The 20,354-nt window shown below is 42.3% G+C and overlaps 1 protein-coding gene across 8 annotated transcripts in view; it reads right to left on the bottom strand.

The window, feature by feature from the left end:
• The window catches only part of COL12A1 (collagen type XII alpha 1 chain), a 137,642-nt gene that overhangs the window by 46,015 nt on the left and 71,273 nt on the right, over positions 1-20,354 (bottom strand). For 7 of the 8 annotated variants that reach the window (XM_079939144.1, XM_079939138.1, XM_079939143.1 and 4 more), the window contains 16 exons: positions 19,998-20,127; positions 18,236-18,378; positions 17,794-17,923; positions 15,823-15,963; positions 14,604-14,729; positions 11,922-12,061; positions 11,538-11,670; positions 11,412-11,438; positions 10,574-10,716; positions 8,097-8,226; positions 7,339-7,478; positions 6,782-6,911; positions 5,430-5,572; positions 4,190-4,319; positions 3,411-3,553; positions 1,611-1,740 (listed from right to left, as the gene is read on the bottom strand). In XM_079939144.1, the coding sequence (XP_079795270.1) occupies positions 1,611-1,740; positions 3,411-3,553; positions 4,190-4,319; positions 5,430-5,572; positions 6,782-6,911; positions 7,339-7,478; positions 8,097-8,226; positions 10,574-10,716; positions 11,412-11,438; positions 11,538-11,670; positions 11,922-12,061; positions 14,604-14,729; positions 15,823-15,963; positions 17,794-17,923; positions 18,236-18,378; positions 19,998-20,127 (2,059 nt within the window). The remainder of the gene's footprint in view (positions 1-1,610; positions 1,741-3,410; positions 3,554-4,189; positions 4,320-5,429; positions 5,573-6,781; positions 6,912-7,338; positions 7,479-8,096; positions 8,227-10,573; positions 10,717-11,411; positions 11,439-11,537; positions 11,671-11,921; positions 12,062-14,603; positions 14,730-15,822; positions 15,964-17,793; positions 17,924-18,235; positions 18,379-19,997; positions 20,128-20,354) is intronic. The other variant, XM_079939140.1, reaches the window with a different exon arrangement.

Here is a 20,354-nt window from a genome sequence, read left to right on the forward strand (position 1 = left end):
AATTAAAAGGTCTTGAAACGTTCAACAGAAAGCTTAGTAGTTTTCCAAATTCAAACAGCAAATCAAATGGACTCAGGAACCGGTGATTTCTAGAATTGGATTCAGAATTATAAAAAGTAAAAGAGATCTCATACCATTTTTTTGAATGTTATAGATTACAGATTGTTAGAGCCAAAAAAATGATTTATAGACTATTTAATCCAACCATCTTATCACAAAAATAAGATATGATTTGCCCAAGACCACACAGCTAGCTAGTGACCAAAATGAGGTTCTTCCCCAGTACCACTATAACCTCTACCAACATAACCTAGAGTAAATCCTCACACCTCCAGAGTACTACCCAACTCTACCCCTATTAGATCAATGCTGTGCGGTAGCCTGTTAGTCAGCCACTGAGTTTTTATTCACAGCATTACACAAATAAGGACTTAACTTCAAAAACTTTTTTACAAGAGAAGCCAGAAGCGGCTTTGGCCCTTCCTAGAAAACTAAAGATCTAGTAGAGATTTTTGTATGTTCTTGATTAAGCACAGAATTCTGAAATACAGAATTTCCTCCAGAAAAATACCAAAATATATTCTGAAACCTAAGGGAAGAGTGAAAATGGGAAGCTGTTAAATTAAAATCATCTTGAGTCGCTAGATGGAGTCTGTGTTGAATCAGTCCTGTAGACAACAGGTGTCAATAAATATACAAATTCCTCAGCCTCCAAAGACTGAGCTGAAACACTCTGGTCCTGCTTTTCTCTCAGGAGTTTTCAAATGTTACCTCTCCCAAATCCTGTAATGTTGTCAAGATCATTTAAGTAGAAAAAGAGTTTGGGCAACTAAGTGTAGCAAGGAGACTGAAATCATCTTACTTAAGTGGATTTTTGCTGAACGAAGTGGAAAAGTGTCTTACCCATGTCTCCCAGTAACGGAACCCAGCGGACCCATGGCCCAGCCCACCTTCACGCTCAGCCAGGGACTCTCAACTTTGGCTGCGCACTAGAACTTCAGCAGGTCTGGACCATGTCTAGACCATTAACATCAGTATCTCTCGGGGTGGCGTACAGGCATAAGCCTTTTTAAAGGTCCTCAGATGATTCCAGCAACCAAATTAGAGAACTTTTGATCTAAACCATAAGAAACTGCTACCCACGCAGGCTAGAAAAGGGGCCTGAACCCTGGTAATCCATTAGTACAATAGAAAAAATAATTTTTAAAAAAAGCTAAATTTGTAAAGACAGAAGATGATTCCCAATCATCCTGCTTCTTTTTCATGACTTAAGATTCTATGGTGATGGGGTCTTTTTTGCTGAACACTTAATTGACTGAGTTAACAGCTACAGCCTTAACTGATACCACACAAACTAAAACATTCAGTGACTAAGCAGTTGTTTTCCAAAGAATAAAACTATCTCAAGCAAAGCAAAATATGCAGATTTGTGTCTCATTTTCCTTCTTTCAGTGGACCTTTAAAAAGTTAATAACACATTCCGTTGTCATATCATTCGGACAAGATTCAATACCTAATACAAATGTTAATGCAGTATTAATGGAGTGTCTGAGATGTGTATACTCAAATATGACCAAATTTAAAGATTATAAAAGGTTTAAGACATTTACCAGTTCTTCCATTTCCTGTCAAATGGGTACCATCTCCATCTTCATAAACAGCAATAACAGTAATTTTATATGGGGTATCAGATTGCAGGGGCTGTAGCATTACGTTGTTTCTTCTGCCTGGGACAGTGGTCTGCAGGGGAAGTTAAATTATGAGTTATCATCAGCTAGAGGACTTCCAGATCAATACTTTTGTATGTATTCCCATAAACAGGAGCGCTTTCTTCATCGTTTCTTTTTCTTGCACAATGCTCAGGGCGAGGCAAACTGTCTACCACTGTGCAGCAAGGGAAATGGTTTTAGAGTCGGGCAGGTCTCAGCTCAAATCCCGCATCAGCCACCTCCCAGTCTTGTGGCTCAGCATCTCAGAAGGAAGGATGGAAGCCGTGAGGATGAAAGGCAGTATCTCGTACAGCACCTCCACACACGTGACTGAGCACCACTGCGCTCCCTTCCTTCCCCACTCCTCCATGTGTGTCAGTTTCGTGGGACTCCTTCCACAAATGGGCACCCTGTGCCCACCGTGGGCCAGGTGTGGTACCAGCCACTGGGAGCCCACTGGGGAGCAAAAGCGGACTCAGTTTCTGTCCTCAAGAGCATCAGTTTTGGCTTCCCTGGTGGTGCAGTGGTTAAGAATCCGCCTGCCAATGCAGGGGACACAGGTTCGAACCCTGGTCCAGGAAGATCCCACACGCCGCGGAGCAACTAAGCCTGTGAGCCACAACTACTCAGCCTGCGAGCCACAACTACTGAGCCTGCGCTCCACAACGAGAAATCACCACAGTGAGAAGCCCGCGCACCTCAACGAAGAGTAGTCCCAGCTCGCCGCAACTAAAGAAAGCCCGCGTGCAGCAACGAAGACCCAGCGCAGCCGAACGTAAAATAAATAAATTTATATTTTAAAAAAAGTATCAGTTTTGCTAATATTAATTAGGGGAAAAAGAGGAAATGGAAAATACATTCAGCTGCCCCCACGAAGAGCAAATGAACCAGACAGACCTCTCAGTCTCTCTTCCAACTCTATGCTTTGCTTCTACAAAAAGCAGGGATCACTTAAACCATGAATTCCAGCGTGGAGTCCCCTAATTCCAAATGGTGAATTGGGAGGGAAATTACATCTTTAATGTTTCCAGAAAGTGATGGGAAATTGCATATTTGTCCATGGCAAGGCTGAATAAACACTAAAGCAGGAGCTTCTCTGCTTTGGCAAACTAAGTGTGGTAATACCGCTTATCCCATCTTGATCTGAAACTCTTAAATGGCAGTTACATGGGTTTCTGATTAATAAAAATAGGAGCTTGGGGCTTCCCTGGTGGCGCAGTGGTTGAGAGTCCGCCTGCCGATGCAGGGGACACGGGTTCGTGCCCCGGTCCAGGAAGATCCCACTGGGCCCGTGAGCCATGGCCACTGGGCCTGCACGTCCGGAGCCTGTGCTCCGCAACGGGAGAAGCCACAACAGTGAGAGGCCCGCGTACCGCAAAAAAAAAAAAAAGTTAAGATTTAGAGTCACATAACTCGAACATTAAGTTAGGTAGCTCAGAATAATAGGTATCATGTTTCACTGACTCAGTTCCTATGGTATAGATAGTTAGAAATACACATTTTTATGAGATAAGATAATTTTTCAACCTGTGTTTAGAAGAGAAATGAGCCCAAAGATACTGATCGTGCAGGTGGCCCCAATATCACATCAGAGAAAGACTCAACTGTAATCACAGCACTTCCTAAAGAAGGAAGCTTCCTTTCACCCTCCAACCGGGTAAGAGATTTCAAAATGCTCAAATGAATGAGTAACCAACTCACATATTCATCAATTGGGTCACCAACGGTGGGAGAATAAATGATCCTGTATTGCTGAACCGGCCCATCAGCGTGGTCCCAGGCTACCGAGAGGCTGTTGGTTGTCTCCCCAAAGACTCTCAGATTTCTTGGTCCACTTCGTGGTACTAAATAAATAAATACAACAGAGTTAGTTTCCTGTCTGTGACCATAGTGGACACAGGGGTGGAGGGAGGGGCATGAAAGAACGGGACCCAGGGCAGAGTAACTGGACCCCGGTACTTCACGACTCTCTGGGTTGCTCACTCCCTTACGATGAAATACACATCTACGGCTCTAATGTGAAACCATCACCAATAGAAAGTGCTGCATTCAGAGCTACGATTACATGCTGAACTTCCAGTGACAGAGAGTTAGGTTTGAACGTGAAAGTACAGACTGGGAGAGAAAGGGATTATTTTAACTGCTATAAGCACCTCCTGTTTAATGAAACAGAGAGGCCGCGCCCTAACACTTCCAAAGTGCCCAGTTGGTGAGAAGACCCATCGCAGGCAGAAGAAGGGAAGAAACCCCTCCTTAACTGGGGTACCAGATGAGAAAACGGCCAAACGATGTCACTCAGCTGGGAGGGCAGTCGTGGCCCCAGGGTTCCAGGCTGAACGTGACTGTGGGCAACCCAAGCGCTCCCCTCACCTGCACAAGGTAGAGGCGATTCCCCACACTCCTCACTCACCACCACCACCCCCCAGGCCTCCTGCCCCAAGTCACAAGGGAACCCGGTGGAGAAAGGATTTCCGCCTCACACGTGCGGCCCTGGGCGGGGCTGGGAGTCCCCTCTGCATCCGAGTAGAGGGCAATGATGTTCACGGAATAGGGTGTGTCCGGAATCAGCCGCTCCAAGTGCACCGTGCGGGTATTTCCCGGCACCACGATCTGGAGGGGAGGACACACCAGATTCTGCTTGACCACAGCCCAAGTGCTTACCGAGTCTTCTATTAGTCCGCATCATAATGTTTACAGTAAAAGGCTGAGGCCAGCACAGCAGAAACCACCTTCTGTGCTACCCCGTAAGGCCTGTCCAAGCCACACTGTTAAGGGCAATTTATCCTCAGAAATTTCCTCTCCAAAAAAGTTAGCTCATACTTGATGCTTAGTAACTTCAACTATCTCCCATTTGTGTTCATGATAAAGGTTCTCAAATACAACATCCAGGGCTCATGAGAGCTACCCAAAAGCATCCCGAATGTTAGATACACATAAGAAAAGGGACCACACACACACACACACACACACACACACACACACACACACACTGGTAAAATAGAGAGCTACTCCATGCAATGGATAAGGGCAGTACTGTCTGAATGTGTCGTACCATACACAGGGACATACAAATCAATATTCTTACAGAACACATCTATCGCTCCTCACTTGTTTACCTTTGTTCATTGTCATTGTTTATTTTGGTAAAGACTTGTAAATTAAATTAGTCTATAAATGTACTTCCCCATAGGTGTTCTATCCCTTGTCCAATTAGAAATTTCTGATCTCAAAATTATTAATCTACTTAGAAAACCGCACAGTACTAGGGACTGAAGATAGATTGGGCAACTTGTTAAGAGCCAATGAAGGCAAACTTTAAGGTATTCTCATAACAAAGACTTGTATGTTACAACAAAAGCCCAGACTGACAAGGTCTAGCAATGATTTGCATCCACTGCTGGGGTTTTTAACTTATATAGCTAATTTGCATTTTTCCAAAATTCATTTTTGCTAACTGACCCTCTAGTTAATACACTTACTTTAGTTCATCAAAAGCAATCATTTACGCATTACACATGGGCAGGCCCGTGGCTTGCATCCTCACAGGCAACCGAACAGGACACAAACTTGAGCCTTAGCTCATCAGGAAAGGAAGTTTCCAGGAGACCCGGTAGGTACCACACCAACTGACTTATTGTTCCGGGCCAGCAACTAAAGCAGGAGGCACAGTAAAATCGACAGCATTCTTCTGTCGAGCTCTACGACGACAGCATGACTTACAGATTCTGAGGGTCTCTGGCCAGTCAGGGGCGAATACACGACGCGGTACTGCTGCACCGGCCCCGGCGCCGAGCCCCAGCGAACGTCCAGGCTGTTTGGCGTTGGATTGTACACTTGGACGTTTCTTGCCAGCCCTCTCACCACTGAGGAAAGAAAAGCCAACACATATTTCTTACATCTGTTTATATATGTCAAGCTGTTGCTATCACTTCTCCAAAACTTCTACTCTGTTAACAGGATAAAATACTGTCCTCCTTAAACTTCTAATTATCTACACCCAAAAGCAGATGAAAATTCTGCAAATCCAAATGTAGTCAAAATTAGCCAACTATGTCCTCGGTCTATATGGAAGCAAAGTTGTTGCCAATAAAAACAAGCTAGTGAAAGTACGATAATAGCACAGGGTTGGCCATAAACAAACAAGGCGCAAGGGACAAGAAGCTTCAGTTTTCCAACACAGGTAATGGAGAGATAGAGAAGAGGATTTCATAGCTCTGCCTTCAAGGTGAAAACTGACAACACCGATGAAGCCATCTAATTCCATCAGCTACATTCACCCATTCATTCCTTCTCATTCAACAAATAGATACCGAATGTCTTCTGTGATTAAAAGAAAAGGCAAAAGGAGGGAGAAAAGATACACTCAGTTCTCAGTTAACTGCCCCAATAGGGACTTAGAAAACATGCAAATTAAATCCATGTATTAACCCCAAACTCTAGTTTAGCCAAGAACATCATCTTTCCAGACCGCTAATCTTTTACCAAAAGAAGTCATCTGTATTTGCTCTCTTTTAGCCATCAGCAAGTGTATTTTTAGAGCCAAAGAAATATTTATAGGTATGCCCCAAAGCCTTTAAGCAGTACTAGAAAGAATTGTAAAACCACTATACGCTGGTTTCTCAAGATGTTAATGGCAAATGAAAGCACACAGATTTTCAGCGCCAGAAAGCACTTCATCAGCAAACCAGAGAAATGTGCGATCAAGTAATGTGACGAACAGATTTCAACAATTGACACTATGAAAGCCAATTACAAAACACTGCTTCACACAAATTTATAAGGCACAAAGCAAAGCTCATGAACTTTTGTGAGTGAAACGGAATACTGGTGATTACACACACACTTATAAATCCTGAAATTATCATTTCAGAAGAAGAATGCCATTATAACCTTTTATTTCATACACTAAAATATTAACAGTTGGTGGCGTTTGGATGGTAAACTATGGGTAATTTTTATGTTTTTGCTCTATCATGAATTTTCCAAATTTTCTTCAATGGGCCTATATGGCCTTTACACGGAAAAGCAAAACGTATCATGAAAAAGCGATATTTTTCTGCCTTCTTACTTACATGTCCTTCCAGTATCTGATGTGCGTCCTCCATCACCTTCAGAATACACGGGAACTACTGTAACAGTGTATGCGGTATCTGGCTGCAGATTCCTAAGAATGGCATAATTGGTATTCCCAGGGATTGGTACCTAAAGATTTTAATAAAATGTAAAGTATCTGATTTGAAAAACTTGCAAAAGAAATAATACTTCGAATAATATAATACTCAAAATATTAACTCAAGACCAAGCCAAGAAGCAAGTTCTATAATATTGGGATGTAATGATGTGCCCCCAGACGGACTGTTATAAGAGCTTCTGAAGACTTCTCTACACTCACCCCAGGCTCCCTCTCAGAACCCCCTGAAATGATTATTTCCCCTAGCCCCAACGCCCCGCAAAAACTCCCTGATCACCCAGGCACAAGACACCAACCTACCACCCTCTGTCAAGTCCTACCGAATGAATATGAACTTCTTCAGCACTAAGGTAAATTGGTTAACTCTTTAGCTCCACTTTGCAATCGTTCGGCTACAGCTAAAACAAACGTGCTTTTTTCCCTACAGGAAATAAGTACCAGTTCCTCCGGACCGCCTGCTGTGGGTGCGTAGAAGAGCTTGTACTGGCGAGGACTGCCCTCTGCGTGGTCCCAGCGAACGTTCAAAGTGCTGGTGGAAGGGTCGTACACTCTGAGGTTCCTCACGGTATTCAAAGGTTCTGAAATGCACGGAAAGCACATCACAGTGTGGTCCTAACAACCCAGCGCTCACAAAACACAGGTTCACTGATGTCTCCCCACCCCACAAATATTTGCTGCAGTCCTGAATAAGGGAAAGAATGTCTGTGATCATCTGACACATGTCTCATCTCTCCAGAGAGATTTTGGCCCCTGAGCGGTTTTTGTTTTATCCTAGAAAGTAATAAACGTCTTTCTCCTTGAACAGAGACAGATGACTCCAAGAAAGGATATTAAAAATCAATTAAGATCATTATTAACATGCATTTTAAAAGATTAGCAAAAGGCTGTGTCACCCCAGGGTTTCCAGAGAAAGATGTGATTCCATCCCCGTGAACGTTATTTAAAAAGCCGTGGGAGGGCTTCCCTGGTGGCGCAGTGGTTGGGAGTCCGCCTGCCGATGCAGGGGACACGGGTTCGTGCCCCAGTCGGGGAGGATCCCACATGCCGCGGAGCGGCTGGTCCCGTGAGCCATGGCCGCTGGGCCTGCGCGTCCGGAGCCTGTGCTCCGCGATGGGAGGGGCCGCGACAGTGAGAGGCCCGCGTACAGGAAAAAAACAAAAAACAAAAAAAAGCCGTGGGAGACTGGGTTCACTTACTGGTCTTGCCCCTTCCTGTCATGCGACCGCCTTCACCATCTGGATACAGGGAGGACACAGTGATTGTGTAAGGAGTGTCGGGCTTCAGCTTCTGTAGGAGCACACTGTTTTGCCGTCCTCCTACCATGGTCTTGAGTAAAACAGGGATAAGTGTAAGCCTTGCTCTCTCCATCTTACTAATCTGTTAGAAAAAGCTCTTTCTACAGGGGAGCTGTTTGAGACCTTTGCCAAGATCTGGAAACAGGTCCCAGAGTGAAACCTGAAAATGTATCTTAGGGTATAATTTTAAATGTAAAATATGCACTTTCAATCATAAAAAGGATTTTAAGCCTTAAACTGGTGACCTTACAAAGATATTTCAACTTGCTAGCTGCCAGCACCGTGAAATTTCATCCAAAACACATTTCACAGATCTCCTCCCCAAAAAGGCATTTATCATAAGTGAGCTGCAAAGGAACTTTGAGATAGCAAAGAATTGCACAATAGTAGAGGCTCTGCACCATTAAGTATTATTCTTACCTTTTTACAGATGTTTTTTATTTGCTTTAGAAACATATTTAAATGATTCAGCAAAAGATCTAAAGCGTTTGGTTTTCTCCCCCTCAAAAACTGCCCCTCTAACAGCATGAGCTGTGTAAACTACGTGACAGGACACTCTGCCAGGCCACACTCAGGATTCCAGCCTTGTGGTATGAAGCTTTTTCAATATCCTCTGATTACAGAGTTTGAAGGGTTTTATTCATTGCTTAAGGCCATCTAGTTATCTTGCTGAAAGGAAATTTGTATGATTTGTTAACGGTCTACCAAATTCAGATGTTTATGCCACACTAATTAAAAGCGCATGAAAATGGCATGCTGCCCACGAGTCCACATGTGGATGGTGGGTCCAGATGTTTCCCACTTAGCACGCATCCACTCAAGCAGTCTGCGTTTCAGAGAAAACCTCAGTGAAGCCCCCTCAATAGGGGCAAATTGAACCACAGTGGCTAATTCAAACAAATTTAGTATTTGAGGTTATGAGAACAAAGTATCAATGTATTTGATACTTAACAAATCTGAAAGCATCCACTTAGTAGAACTAGCCTCAGGAGGAAGCAGAATGGTGTGTGCCTGCTTCTCCCAGCCAGCTCTCCAAAATATGCCAGCATCAGTGATTCATTGCTTTGACTATTTCGTAGACCAGCATTAAAATGCAAATATCCTTAAGAATAACAGACCTTAAGGGCTTATCAGCTAATACTGGACAGAGGATAAGTTTATGAGACGCCTTCTAATTACAACAAACAGCTGAGAGACAGGAAAGAGAGACCCAGGGCAGCAGCTGGGTGGTCAGTGTCACCAAGAACAGAAATGCTAAGGACAAGCTTTGCCTAAATCTGGCCTGGCACAGACGAAAGTTCTGTTTCTGCCATTAAATTATCGGTCCATCCAATGTGTCTTATTTTATATAAAAGCCAGTTGATGACACTTGGTATTTAGTTCACTATTGATAAACTATATGAAATTCTTAATCCAAATGTATCACACTACCTAAGTCTAGATCTATGGAAACCTCAACACAGCAGCTCACGAGAGCATTAGTTCAGCTAAACCCACTTCCCGCGCAGGTTCAGAGACCTTTAACCACTGCCAGCATCTACCTCTGCTAACACCTCTAAACTGGGAAGAGGTATGACCCATTTGCTGGAGCTCAGAGAGTCAGACAATTAAAAGTTAATAACTCACTCTCTCTAAGGCAACATGAGGAAAAATCACAGCCCCCAACAGTCAACAGAATGCTAGACCTCACCAAAAGAGGTATTTGAAATAAATCAGAAAGCATCGCCCTATCTGTGTAAAAATCATGCTGCTTCCTGACTCAGGGTAATGTGTGCAGCTCTGATCACACATCTCATACAACAAAGCTGAAGAAGGTTCAAAGACAGACAACTAAAGTAAGCAAGGTAAATGGACAAGGGTTCTTGTTAAATAGGGGAAGGCTGGGAAGAAAAAGAAGATGAAAGCCGAGTTTACAGTAGTCCTACAGTCCTTCTCAGGAACCTCCATTTGGATAAATGTAAAAGTGATAAATAGTATAGGTTAGGTTGAACAGATACCCAGATGTAGAAACATCAGATCTAGAAGATACCTTATGACATGCAAAAAACAGAAAAATTAGAATAATGGAAGTTTAGCGAACTCTCAACACTTGATCAAGTTAGAGATGTAAGAAATGAAAATACAAATAGAGTCAGAAATCTAGCTATTTTCATGGATGACCCGTGCCTAATAGTTTTTAAGGAAAACATGAATGCATGGAAGCACATGCCTGATGCTGTGAGGCTCCATCAGGGATGAAGCTAAAAAATTCCATGCAATACAGTAAATCTTGCAACTCTCAAAACAGTAAGTGTGACTAACTAAACACTGGGAGTGAGAGGGCTTTGAGACGGAGAGGGTAGAACTTATCCAAGTCACGTTTTTTCAAAATGAATTACCGTTTGTTCATTGCCTTCCCCTGCGGAAGGCTGATAGGTGATTCTGTATTTCTGCACACGACCGCTAGCAGGATCCCACTTAACAGTCAAGCTGTTAGAAGTTGCATTGTACACCTGAAGGTTCCGTGGGCCACTTTTTGGAGCTGAAAAAGGATTGTTGAGAAACAGAGTAAACACACTGGAGAATGCCCCTCCCACAAATATGCACTGTTCCCCAGGAAATCAAGAGAGCTGTATACTTCTAGGCTTAGAACTAAAATTTTTTTTAACATCTCTATTGGAGTATAATTGCTTTACAGTGGTGTGTTAGTTTCTGCTTTATAACAAAGTGAATCAGCTATACTATACATATATCCCCATGTCTCCTCCCTCTTGCATCTCCCTCCCTCCCACCTTCCCTACCCCACCCCTCTAGGTGGTCACAAAGCACCGAGCTGATCTCCCTGTGCTATGCGGCTGCTTCCCACTAGCTATCTGTTTTACGTTTGGTAGTGTATATATGTCCATGCCACTCTCTCACTTCATCCCAGCTTACCCTTCCCCCTCCCCATATCCTCAAGTCCATTCTCTAGTAGGTCTGTGTCTTTATTCCCGTCTTGCCCCTAGGTTTAGAACTAAATTTGACCTGACGGTAAATGATGGTCATTGACTCTCAAATGACTCCTCAACAAATAGTAGCAAAGAGCAAAGATTTTTGAGAAAGACCTGTTTAAAAGAAGCCCCAATCAACACCTTACGATTTAAAAGCAGAAGGCCTGTTTGCAATGGATTTTGTGTTATTTTTCATTCATTCATTCATTATTTGGTCATCCGTACAATCAGCAAATTAAATTCTTACCTTGTGTTGTTAAGGGTATCAAACGCACTACAAAAAACAGAATATGGGGAAATATTACGAATATAGGCATAGCTCTATTCTGTTCATTTTAAGATAACAATGTCCTACTGAAGGCTGAACACCTACTTGTGCGCTCGCTGCCAGTCAGGTCATCGCTTTCTGACTCATCGGGATAAATGGCAGTAATAGAAACTTCATAGAGAGTGTTCGGGTTCAGGTTTTCAAACACCAAAGTATTCTCATCTCCATTTAGGATGGTCTTAGGGAAAGAGGAAGAAACAACAAACCCACACAAGGTTAAGTCACCGGCTACATCATGCACTCCATGGCAGTTGGTTGACATCATTTAGCCAGATATTCCTCCTGCTTTGAGGCACGCCATGAGCTCAAAAGCCACTAGTAGGGAAGGATGCTTTTCAGTCAACAGAGGTAATACACATTTCAAACAAGAGTCCCTATAATGAAATGTGATCTCAAAAAAGAGAGAGAGCAAAAAAGAGTTAACACTACCTCCATCTTATCTGTGCTTCCGGAAGGTGCCCAGGTGATTCTGTAGAGAGACACATCCGAAGCTCCGTGATCCCAAGTCCCTCTGAAGCTCTCTGGTGTTACTTCGGTAATCTGTAGGTTTGCTGGGGCTGGCACAGTGCCTGTCACGAGAAAAGGCAGGACTGTTTTTCGATGTGATCCCCAAACTTAATATAATAAAACTGCCTTGTTCTGTTTTTAACGGACATGGGAAAACTGGCTGACAACCTTGCTTAGAACCAAGTATCTAACCAATTCAGTCCATTTGAAAGTAAATATGAGAGAGAGCCCTGAAAACTGCAAGCATTTTATGGCTGTAACAGACTACTTCCCGTCTATTAAAATGGTGATTTTTTTTTAAAGGTACCGTTTAGTCATACTGTTCTAACACGGTGGTTCTTCATCGTTTTGTCCCTCCCACTTTTTGAGAATCTAAGGAAAACCCTGGACTCTTTTGCACAGCAGTACAGAAGCACAAACTTTAGCCCATAATATCAGAGACTTCATGGACCTTCATGGCCCATGAAATCTTATGATCTAAGTAATCCACGCATAAGCTTTTCCTGCAGATCACTAACCTTACACACAATGTGAAGCTGACTGTATCAACTCTATTCAGAGACAGGACCAGCCCTGCAGTGCTGATGATGGCTGAAATCCCAACTAAGAGCCCTTCTGTTGACCAGGCACTGCAGCTGGTTTGCAGCACAAGCAATTTGGAACGTCTGACACCACTTCTGAGCTTTCATTGTCAATTATTTCTCTATCTCCTGGTAACCAAAGCCAACTACACAAAAGCCAGAGCCACCAAAAATTTGTTTCTAATAGTTACAATGAAAAGGCCCATTGAGATAATACCACTTTCACAAGCACAACTGCAAAACAAACCGACCATTAAGGGTGCACTTTGGATGTATCTAAAAGTTCTTAGGAAATCCTAAGGATTAAAAACAAGTATTAATTTAGTATATATTAAATGACAGGCTTTGACTAGGCTTTCTTCCTGACTTTTTCTGCCCTTTATTGTTCCTTTACTTCCCTTTAAATTCCTGCTGTATTTATGAACATCTGTCAGCCTGCTCATACGGACAAATTTTCATCTCTAGCCACTACCCTTCCAGGAAAGAACTGATGCCAAGAAGGTTATTAAAGTTGCTAAGAGATTTCACATGGTAAGAAAAGAGCAGAAGTGGATACTGTCTGAAGTTAAGGAGGAGGCTGTGAAATTTGACAAGATGCCTTGATCATGTATAGACCAGCTGGGCACTGAAGGAGAAGCTCCTGAGCCTCTGGTGAGGGAGTTGCTGGATAGGAAGTAAAGTTCTGGACTATAGCACTGATCCCTCACCACTAGCTTCCTGGGTGAGGCTGGGCAAGTCATTTAAATTCTCTAGACTCCCTGTGCTGTCCACCATGGGAGCCACCAGCCACATGTAGCTATTGAGCATTTGAAATGTGGCATCTGAATTGAGATGTGCGAAAAGTGTAAATTAAGACACACCGGATTGCAAAAAAATTACTACCAAAACAAATGTGAAATATAAATAATTAGTATACTGAAAAATGTTGAAATGCTAACATTTTAGATACACTGGGCTGAATAAAACACATTATTAAAATTCATTTTTCTCCTTACCTTTTCTATTTTCTAGAAAAGTTTGAGTTACCTCTGTGGCTCCCATTGTATTTCTTGGGAACCCTGCTGGCTCTAGACCTCAATTTCTTAACCACCATTTAATTAGGAAATGCTGTGCTGAGCACTGAGTGAGAAACTAGAGACTCAAAATGGAGCAAAATAAATATGTTTGTGCCTTCATGAGGAAGGGGCCGGGGGGAAGTAGAATAGATAGGAAAAGACCAACAGGCAATAAGAATTGGGTTAAATGCTATGGAAGCAGCATGAGAAGGAGAGAAAGCGACATCCCTTGAGGTGGCCCAGAATGGAGCAGGGAAGATGGGGCCCCTGCAGGTGCCCTGTATTCTTCCACCTTCCCACTGTGGAATCTCCCCTTCCTCTGAGTGCCATGTACCTCACCTTCCTTACATGATCCCATGTATTGTTACTTTTTATCTTCACAATGGAATACTACTGAGAGCAAAGATGCTTATATTTTGTTAGCCCTGATAGCACTTTACATATAGTAAGATCTCAAAAAAAATTGATAACTAATGCATGCTTTCCAGAGAAAACGTCCAATATGCTTTCTCCCCACCCCCTTACACACACACACACACACACACACACACACACACACACACACTGGTTAAGTATCTGGAAGATGAATTAGTGACAGTGGCTGGTAGAATAATAGGAAAGAAATTATCATAAAAGACATAGAGATAGAAGATGGGAAGAAATCTATGAACCCAAACGTTATTAAATTCTGGCAAAAATAACATTAAGAAATGCACAGAGAACTATACTCAGTATTTTGTAATAACCTATAAGGGAAAAGAATCTGAAAAGCAATACGTACATACATGTGCGTGTGTGTGTATAACTGAATCACTTTACTGTACACCTGAAACTAACACAACATTGCCAATCAACTATACACCAATGAAAAAAAATTTTTTTTAAAGAAATGAAATAATCCAGATAGTTCGGCGACACGTGCATGCAGTGTTGTCTTCCAATTATCCATAAAGCGTAAACCAACTCACGGGTGGTTTCCTGAGCAGTCGCTGGGGGAGACTCCCCTTCATCATACACCGCAGACACGCTGACTGTGTACCGGGTTTGTGAGAAGAGGTCTTTAAGAGGTGTGCTGGCCCATGACCTGTCCACCTCTACCTACAATAGAGCAGTGGAACTATTTTTACAGAGTTTAATTTTGACATCCCTCTGTTGTTGGCTATCTCTCTCAGCACAAGAGCATAAGAATTGTGGTACAAAAAACAGCAGTGTTTTCCAATTTGCATAAGAGTCCAGGAATTGGAGATCATTTAAAATGTTTCCAAAGTGGAAAAAATGTATGTACTGAGCTGTATCTGGCACTAGGGTCTGGTAAATGATGACTGCCTAGGAATTCAAACAACCTAATCGTTTCCCCCACTTCCCCGTCTCCCTTTGTATCACTGCGCGATTCATTTCGGAAAAATTCTCCTGTGCATTAGCTGATTAGACCCACTGGTCATTGCACTGCTTTTGACGTTGAAACCCAGAATGAAATGAGTGTGTGCACAGGTATAAATTAGCTTGTGTACAATCCAAATGACCTGCACAGTCTGTAACTGGGTGCTTAGAGAAACCACTTCTAGCTTCCAAAAACGCCTCTGAGATTCTCACATTAATGCCCCTTCAGGCAAACATACGTTCTAAACCCATTCGCTGGTGAAGCGCCTCAGTTTGCTTCCACTTTGAAGCAGGTTGTCCTGGAAATAGCTCTCCATCTCAGCATCATCTCAAACATGCCCGAAGCCAGAGGGACAATCCTCTGACATCATGTTCCTACTTTCTCTCTGTCCTGCTCAAGTGTCCTATCTTCCCATTCTCTGACAAACTCCCCCTCTTCTTTCCTGCATCCCCTTGCTAGCTTTCATTTTTAGAAACATTATTATGACATGTTTTAGTAATTCGTAGAATGCAGAGCACCATTTGAAGCATCTGCAGGAGAGCGAAATGCCATCTAGACTCTATAACTCTTTATCTACAAAGGGATGATGTTTTTAGGATTAATATCACACAGCAAAACATTTCCAAACTAAATGCAAGACAGTCCAATATATTACCAATATTCAAATAGTGCTCTATAAATATATAACGTTTCCAACACTATGTTCATAAAGTGACAAGTATTCAAAACGCATAATACTTGTTTAGATGCTTCTGTTAAACCTACTAGGACTAAACAAATATTTCTAAACCCTTTCTAATCTCAACCTACCTCTCTGGCATCCTCTTCCGGTGTTTTGTAGCGAACAATGTATTTACGCACTTTTCCAGGTGCAGGTTCCCATAAGACGTTCATGGTGCTGTGAGTCACATCTCTGAGTTTCAGATCTCGAGGACTGGGCAAAGGCACTGCAAATGCATGAGAAATTGGGGCCAGATGTGGTTCTCAGCCAAAAAGCTCTAAAGCATCCACACAAGCTTTCAAGAAGTTGTTTGGAGAAAACTTAAAGGTGTGCAGCAAAGTAACTAAACAAATTGGCTATGATGATAAAAGCACTTTGATTCTACCAGGTACAGCTGGATTCCTCTTAAGGAGGCTTTTTAAAAACAGGATAAATTTAAATTTTTATCACAACTCTAACTTCTCATTTATATGTTAACTTTCTCCCGCTCTATTTAAATAAGCTCTTACTTGCTGCTCAGCTATAATAAATCATAATTCACCATATATGTACAGCTCATGTGTCTTTATCAGATATTTAAGTTGGTTAAGATAGAAATCAAAATGAGTCACGCTTCCTGAAGAACGTGATAGAAAAACAAATGGTTACAAGAGTGAAGCATGAAGATGAGACGAAATTAAGCAACCAATAAGCTTACAAGAAAACCCACAGGAGCCCAAACGGTGAGAAGAAAATCCAAATCATAAATTTTCACCAAGTCAAACAAAGCTTTACCTTACAAAGGACCAGGAGGATAACTAATGGAGAGATTTTCTCTTGTTCTATGAGACACATCTCACTCTCTCGAGCTGCCTCTTTAACCCACTTCCTTTGTCTCTCCTTTCAAGTCTGTAAACCTCTCTTCCTGAATCTCTGTCTCCACTTCCATGTTTCTGCACCTCCATCCCTTCAACGTTTTCATCTCTCAGCCCCTCTCTGTACCCTCTCCTCCCCTACTGCAGCAGTCTAGCCCCACATCTAAATCCATGGCCGCATTCGTCTTTCAGCCGCTCCCTGCTCTCTCCACCTGCCGTCGACCCACTGCCGCAAACCACCAGCTCCAGACAGGATCCGACATATGAAAGATGATTATTTGTTGTCAGTGACTGTATCCTGCTCCACCTTCCGGGGTTTCTCTTTTCTGCCTCATCATGCTTCTGTCTCAACACCGTTCCCCCTTGAACGTTTCTTCCAACTTCTTAATTTCCTTCGAAATGTGTTCTGAGACTCACCAAATTTAAGCCAAGACATACTTAGAATCCCAGCACGCCCACCTCGAGAAGCACGAAACAAAACTACTGGCTGGGTAAGGCCAGGATCCTAAGAGCAATCACTGTCACTTTTCAAGAAAAAGCACCTAAGTGCTAGTGAGGCAAACCAGAAACACAAAAGGGGCTGAACAATACACACAAGAGAAGTGCAAACCACGAAAGGGTCCGGGTCCTCCACGCTGCCCTACATTTTTATCAGTACATTGCCAACACCTAAGCACAGGACTGGAGTGTCGTAGATGATCAGTATGTTTGGGGATTGAGTTCATTTACTTAACAGAAACAGACATTCATGTGTGCCATAGTTTCTACTTCAACAAGAACTTAGAACATCTTGATCTTAAACCTAGTATCTTCCTGCAAAACTACACTCACCCGACATTCCCTTCTCACCAATGCCATATACAATATTTCATGGATCTGTAACAATATGGATTGTAAGATGCATTGTTATTTCATGTTCTATTCCCTGATTGACACCTCACCAAGCGCAATTGTAAGACACCATTGACTGTAAGATACATCTCAAAATATGGGAAAATAAATGTGAATCTTACAATCAATTTAAGATGCTGCCGTAAGTCCAGAAATAACCTTAATTCTCAAATTAGATTGCCATAAGGAATAACCCTGCAACTGACACACAAATTATCAAAATTATCGTTAGCACGAGCGGGTGAAAGAAGACGCCTAAAGAGCGTGTTGTATTCACAGCAATAAGGGAAGAAGAACTGGCGACGTCTTACAGGTGACCTCCCTCGCAGTGAAGGGGTCGCTGGTGAGGTCGTGAAGGGCGGCCTGGACCGTGACCGCGTACTCAGTATTGGGGAAGAGGTCACTCAGCTGCACATCGGTCACTGTCGGTTCCATGCGCATCTGCCGATCGACATGCCGAGGGGAGACAACACATTCCAATTAAACGTTTCCACTAACAGCGGATGGACAATTACACCAATCTGTGACTGCTAGATTTTCACACAACTTTGATTTTTCATTTCTCTGCCCTGCATTTCCTTTCTCATGCTGATGTTTTTTTAAGATTCGTCACAGGTCACAAATCTAATCTTGTGTTTTTCTGTTTGGGGTGTAAAGTTATAAATGAGTTCGTGAGTAACTGCCCCTTAATGGGGACTCTGCAACCGTGAAGTCCCAGGAAGACCCAACAATAAAGAAACAAACGCCTCCCACCTCTTTGGGTTTGGTCGGCTCTGTGGCGTTGATGGGTTCGTAGGACAAGGCGTAGCCAGTGGCGCCCTCCACTGGCTGCCACTTCACGTGCATGGTGGTCGAGCCAATGTCGTAAATGGTCAGGCTGACCACGGGCACCGGCACTGTTGGAATGTAAAAGAAGACACCAGTCTAGCTCTTGTCAGTCTGCTCATTTTTCAGTCGTTTCCTACTTATTGATATTTGTATATGCTAAATAGAAAATAGGTTGCTGTGAGAAATCAATGAGAGTTAATATGACCCTTTCCTCTCCCCGCAAAAACCCGATCTCATTGTTTATCGCCACCTCATACTAGGACTGCATGTGATAACTATTTCATAGAGCAAAGAAGTTTAAGTGTAAAATGGCATTCTAGTGAGTTCATGTGGAAGCCAAAACAGAAACCAACTTCCTGAGATTTCAATCTCTTTTTCCAGAACATCTGTAAGTTGACCATTTTCATTCTTCAACCATAAAATTTCATACATAAAAAGCCAACATAATATTTCATTTCATTTTTCTTTTTAAAACATTTTAAATGAGGGTGTCATCTGTTAATAAGTGGAACTTAGGGGATTCTTCAGAAAGAAGATTAGCCCATGAGGCAGAGTAAAAGGCTTACTGCCTTCTCTCCACTTAACACCTACACAGCTTTCTATTTTTTGTCCTAAGATTGAGTTTAAAGTTTTAAGGAATTAGCAGATTAATCCTGTCCATTATGAAATACATTATTTCCCATCTCTGATGGTCTAAAATAAAGGGAAATAAGAGAAGAGATAAAGACCTAAGGGACTGAGCAGTGAGTAGAGGCGATTCAGTGACGCTCACTCCTGCCTCTTGTAAGAGGCCTCCCCTCTTCCTGGAGCCCAACCATGAAGGAAAGAGTATTTTCATATGGCTTCAGAAACCCTACCAGGAATAGGAGTGAGGAACATCGCTCCCCAAAGCTCTACTCAAAGCCAAAGCCATTAGAGCTTCTCCAGTAAAGGCCAGAGTCCAAAAGTCAGTAAAAAAAAAAAAAGGGGAGCTCTCACTGCCTGCAGGAAGAACTGAGCTGGTCACTCCTGCAAGCTGCTCTTCCAGGTAATCTGAGTCCCACTCCCCACATGGTATCTTCCCTTAAGAAGTAGATAACTGTTAAAAGTACTTTTCCCTCTAAGATATCTCAGACCATGACTACCCAGCCAGGTCCCATGATGGCAGAAGCAGCCAGTAAAAGGAGAAAACCACAGAGTATTTATTGAGGACCTGCACGAAGTGCGCATTCAGTAAATATGTGTTGAATGGATATCGAATAAAGGAATGATTTGGAAGCCTGACAGAAGTCCCACACGGTACAAATGAACTTACTTACGAAAGACAAATAGACTCACAGACGTAGAAAACAAACTTATGGTTACCAAAGAGGACCGGGGTATGGGGGACAGAGAAATCAGGAGTTTGGGGTTAACATATACACACTACTATATATAATATAGATAACCAACAAGGACCTACTGTATAGCACAGGGAACTCTACTCAATATCTTCTAATAACCTATAAGGGAAAACAATCTAAAAAGGAATGTATACGCATAACTGAATCACTTTGCTGTGTACCTGAAACTAACACAACACTGTACATCAACTACATTTCGATAAAAATTTTTTAAAAAAGAACACAAAAAAAATCCCACGAGGGCTGTCACCTCTTTAACTTAAAAAATAAAACAATGATAAGATTTTTTTTAAAATCTGACTTACGGGTTTTTTCTGTGCCCTTCAGAGGTTCACTGTATTCATCTTCTACCACAGAATACACGTTAACAACATACTCAGTTTCAGGCTTCAGATCTTTCAGTACTGCGCTACTTTCCAATCGGCTCACATAAAACTAGGGGAAAAATTTTTAAAAGAATAACAACTTATGTTACCATCACGTCCCTCTTTTCTCCTATGATTGTGAAGTAGTTAACTACAATGAGCTTAGAAATTATATTTTAATGAGACCGTTGTCTTTTGTTTTTGGAAACCACCAGATTACCATGAGACCTTGGACAATTCATACAGTTTATTCTCCCAGCTGTTGTTTCCTGATTTGTAAAATTAGTGGGTAAAACT

This window comes from Stenella coeruleoalba, assembly GCF_951394435.1.
Source record: "Stenella coeruleoalba genome assembly, chromosome: 12".
Classification (NCBI taxonomy): Eukaryota; Metazoa; Chordata; class Mammalia; order Artiodactyla; family Delphinidae; genus Stenella; species Stenella coeruleoalba.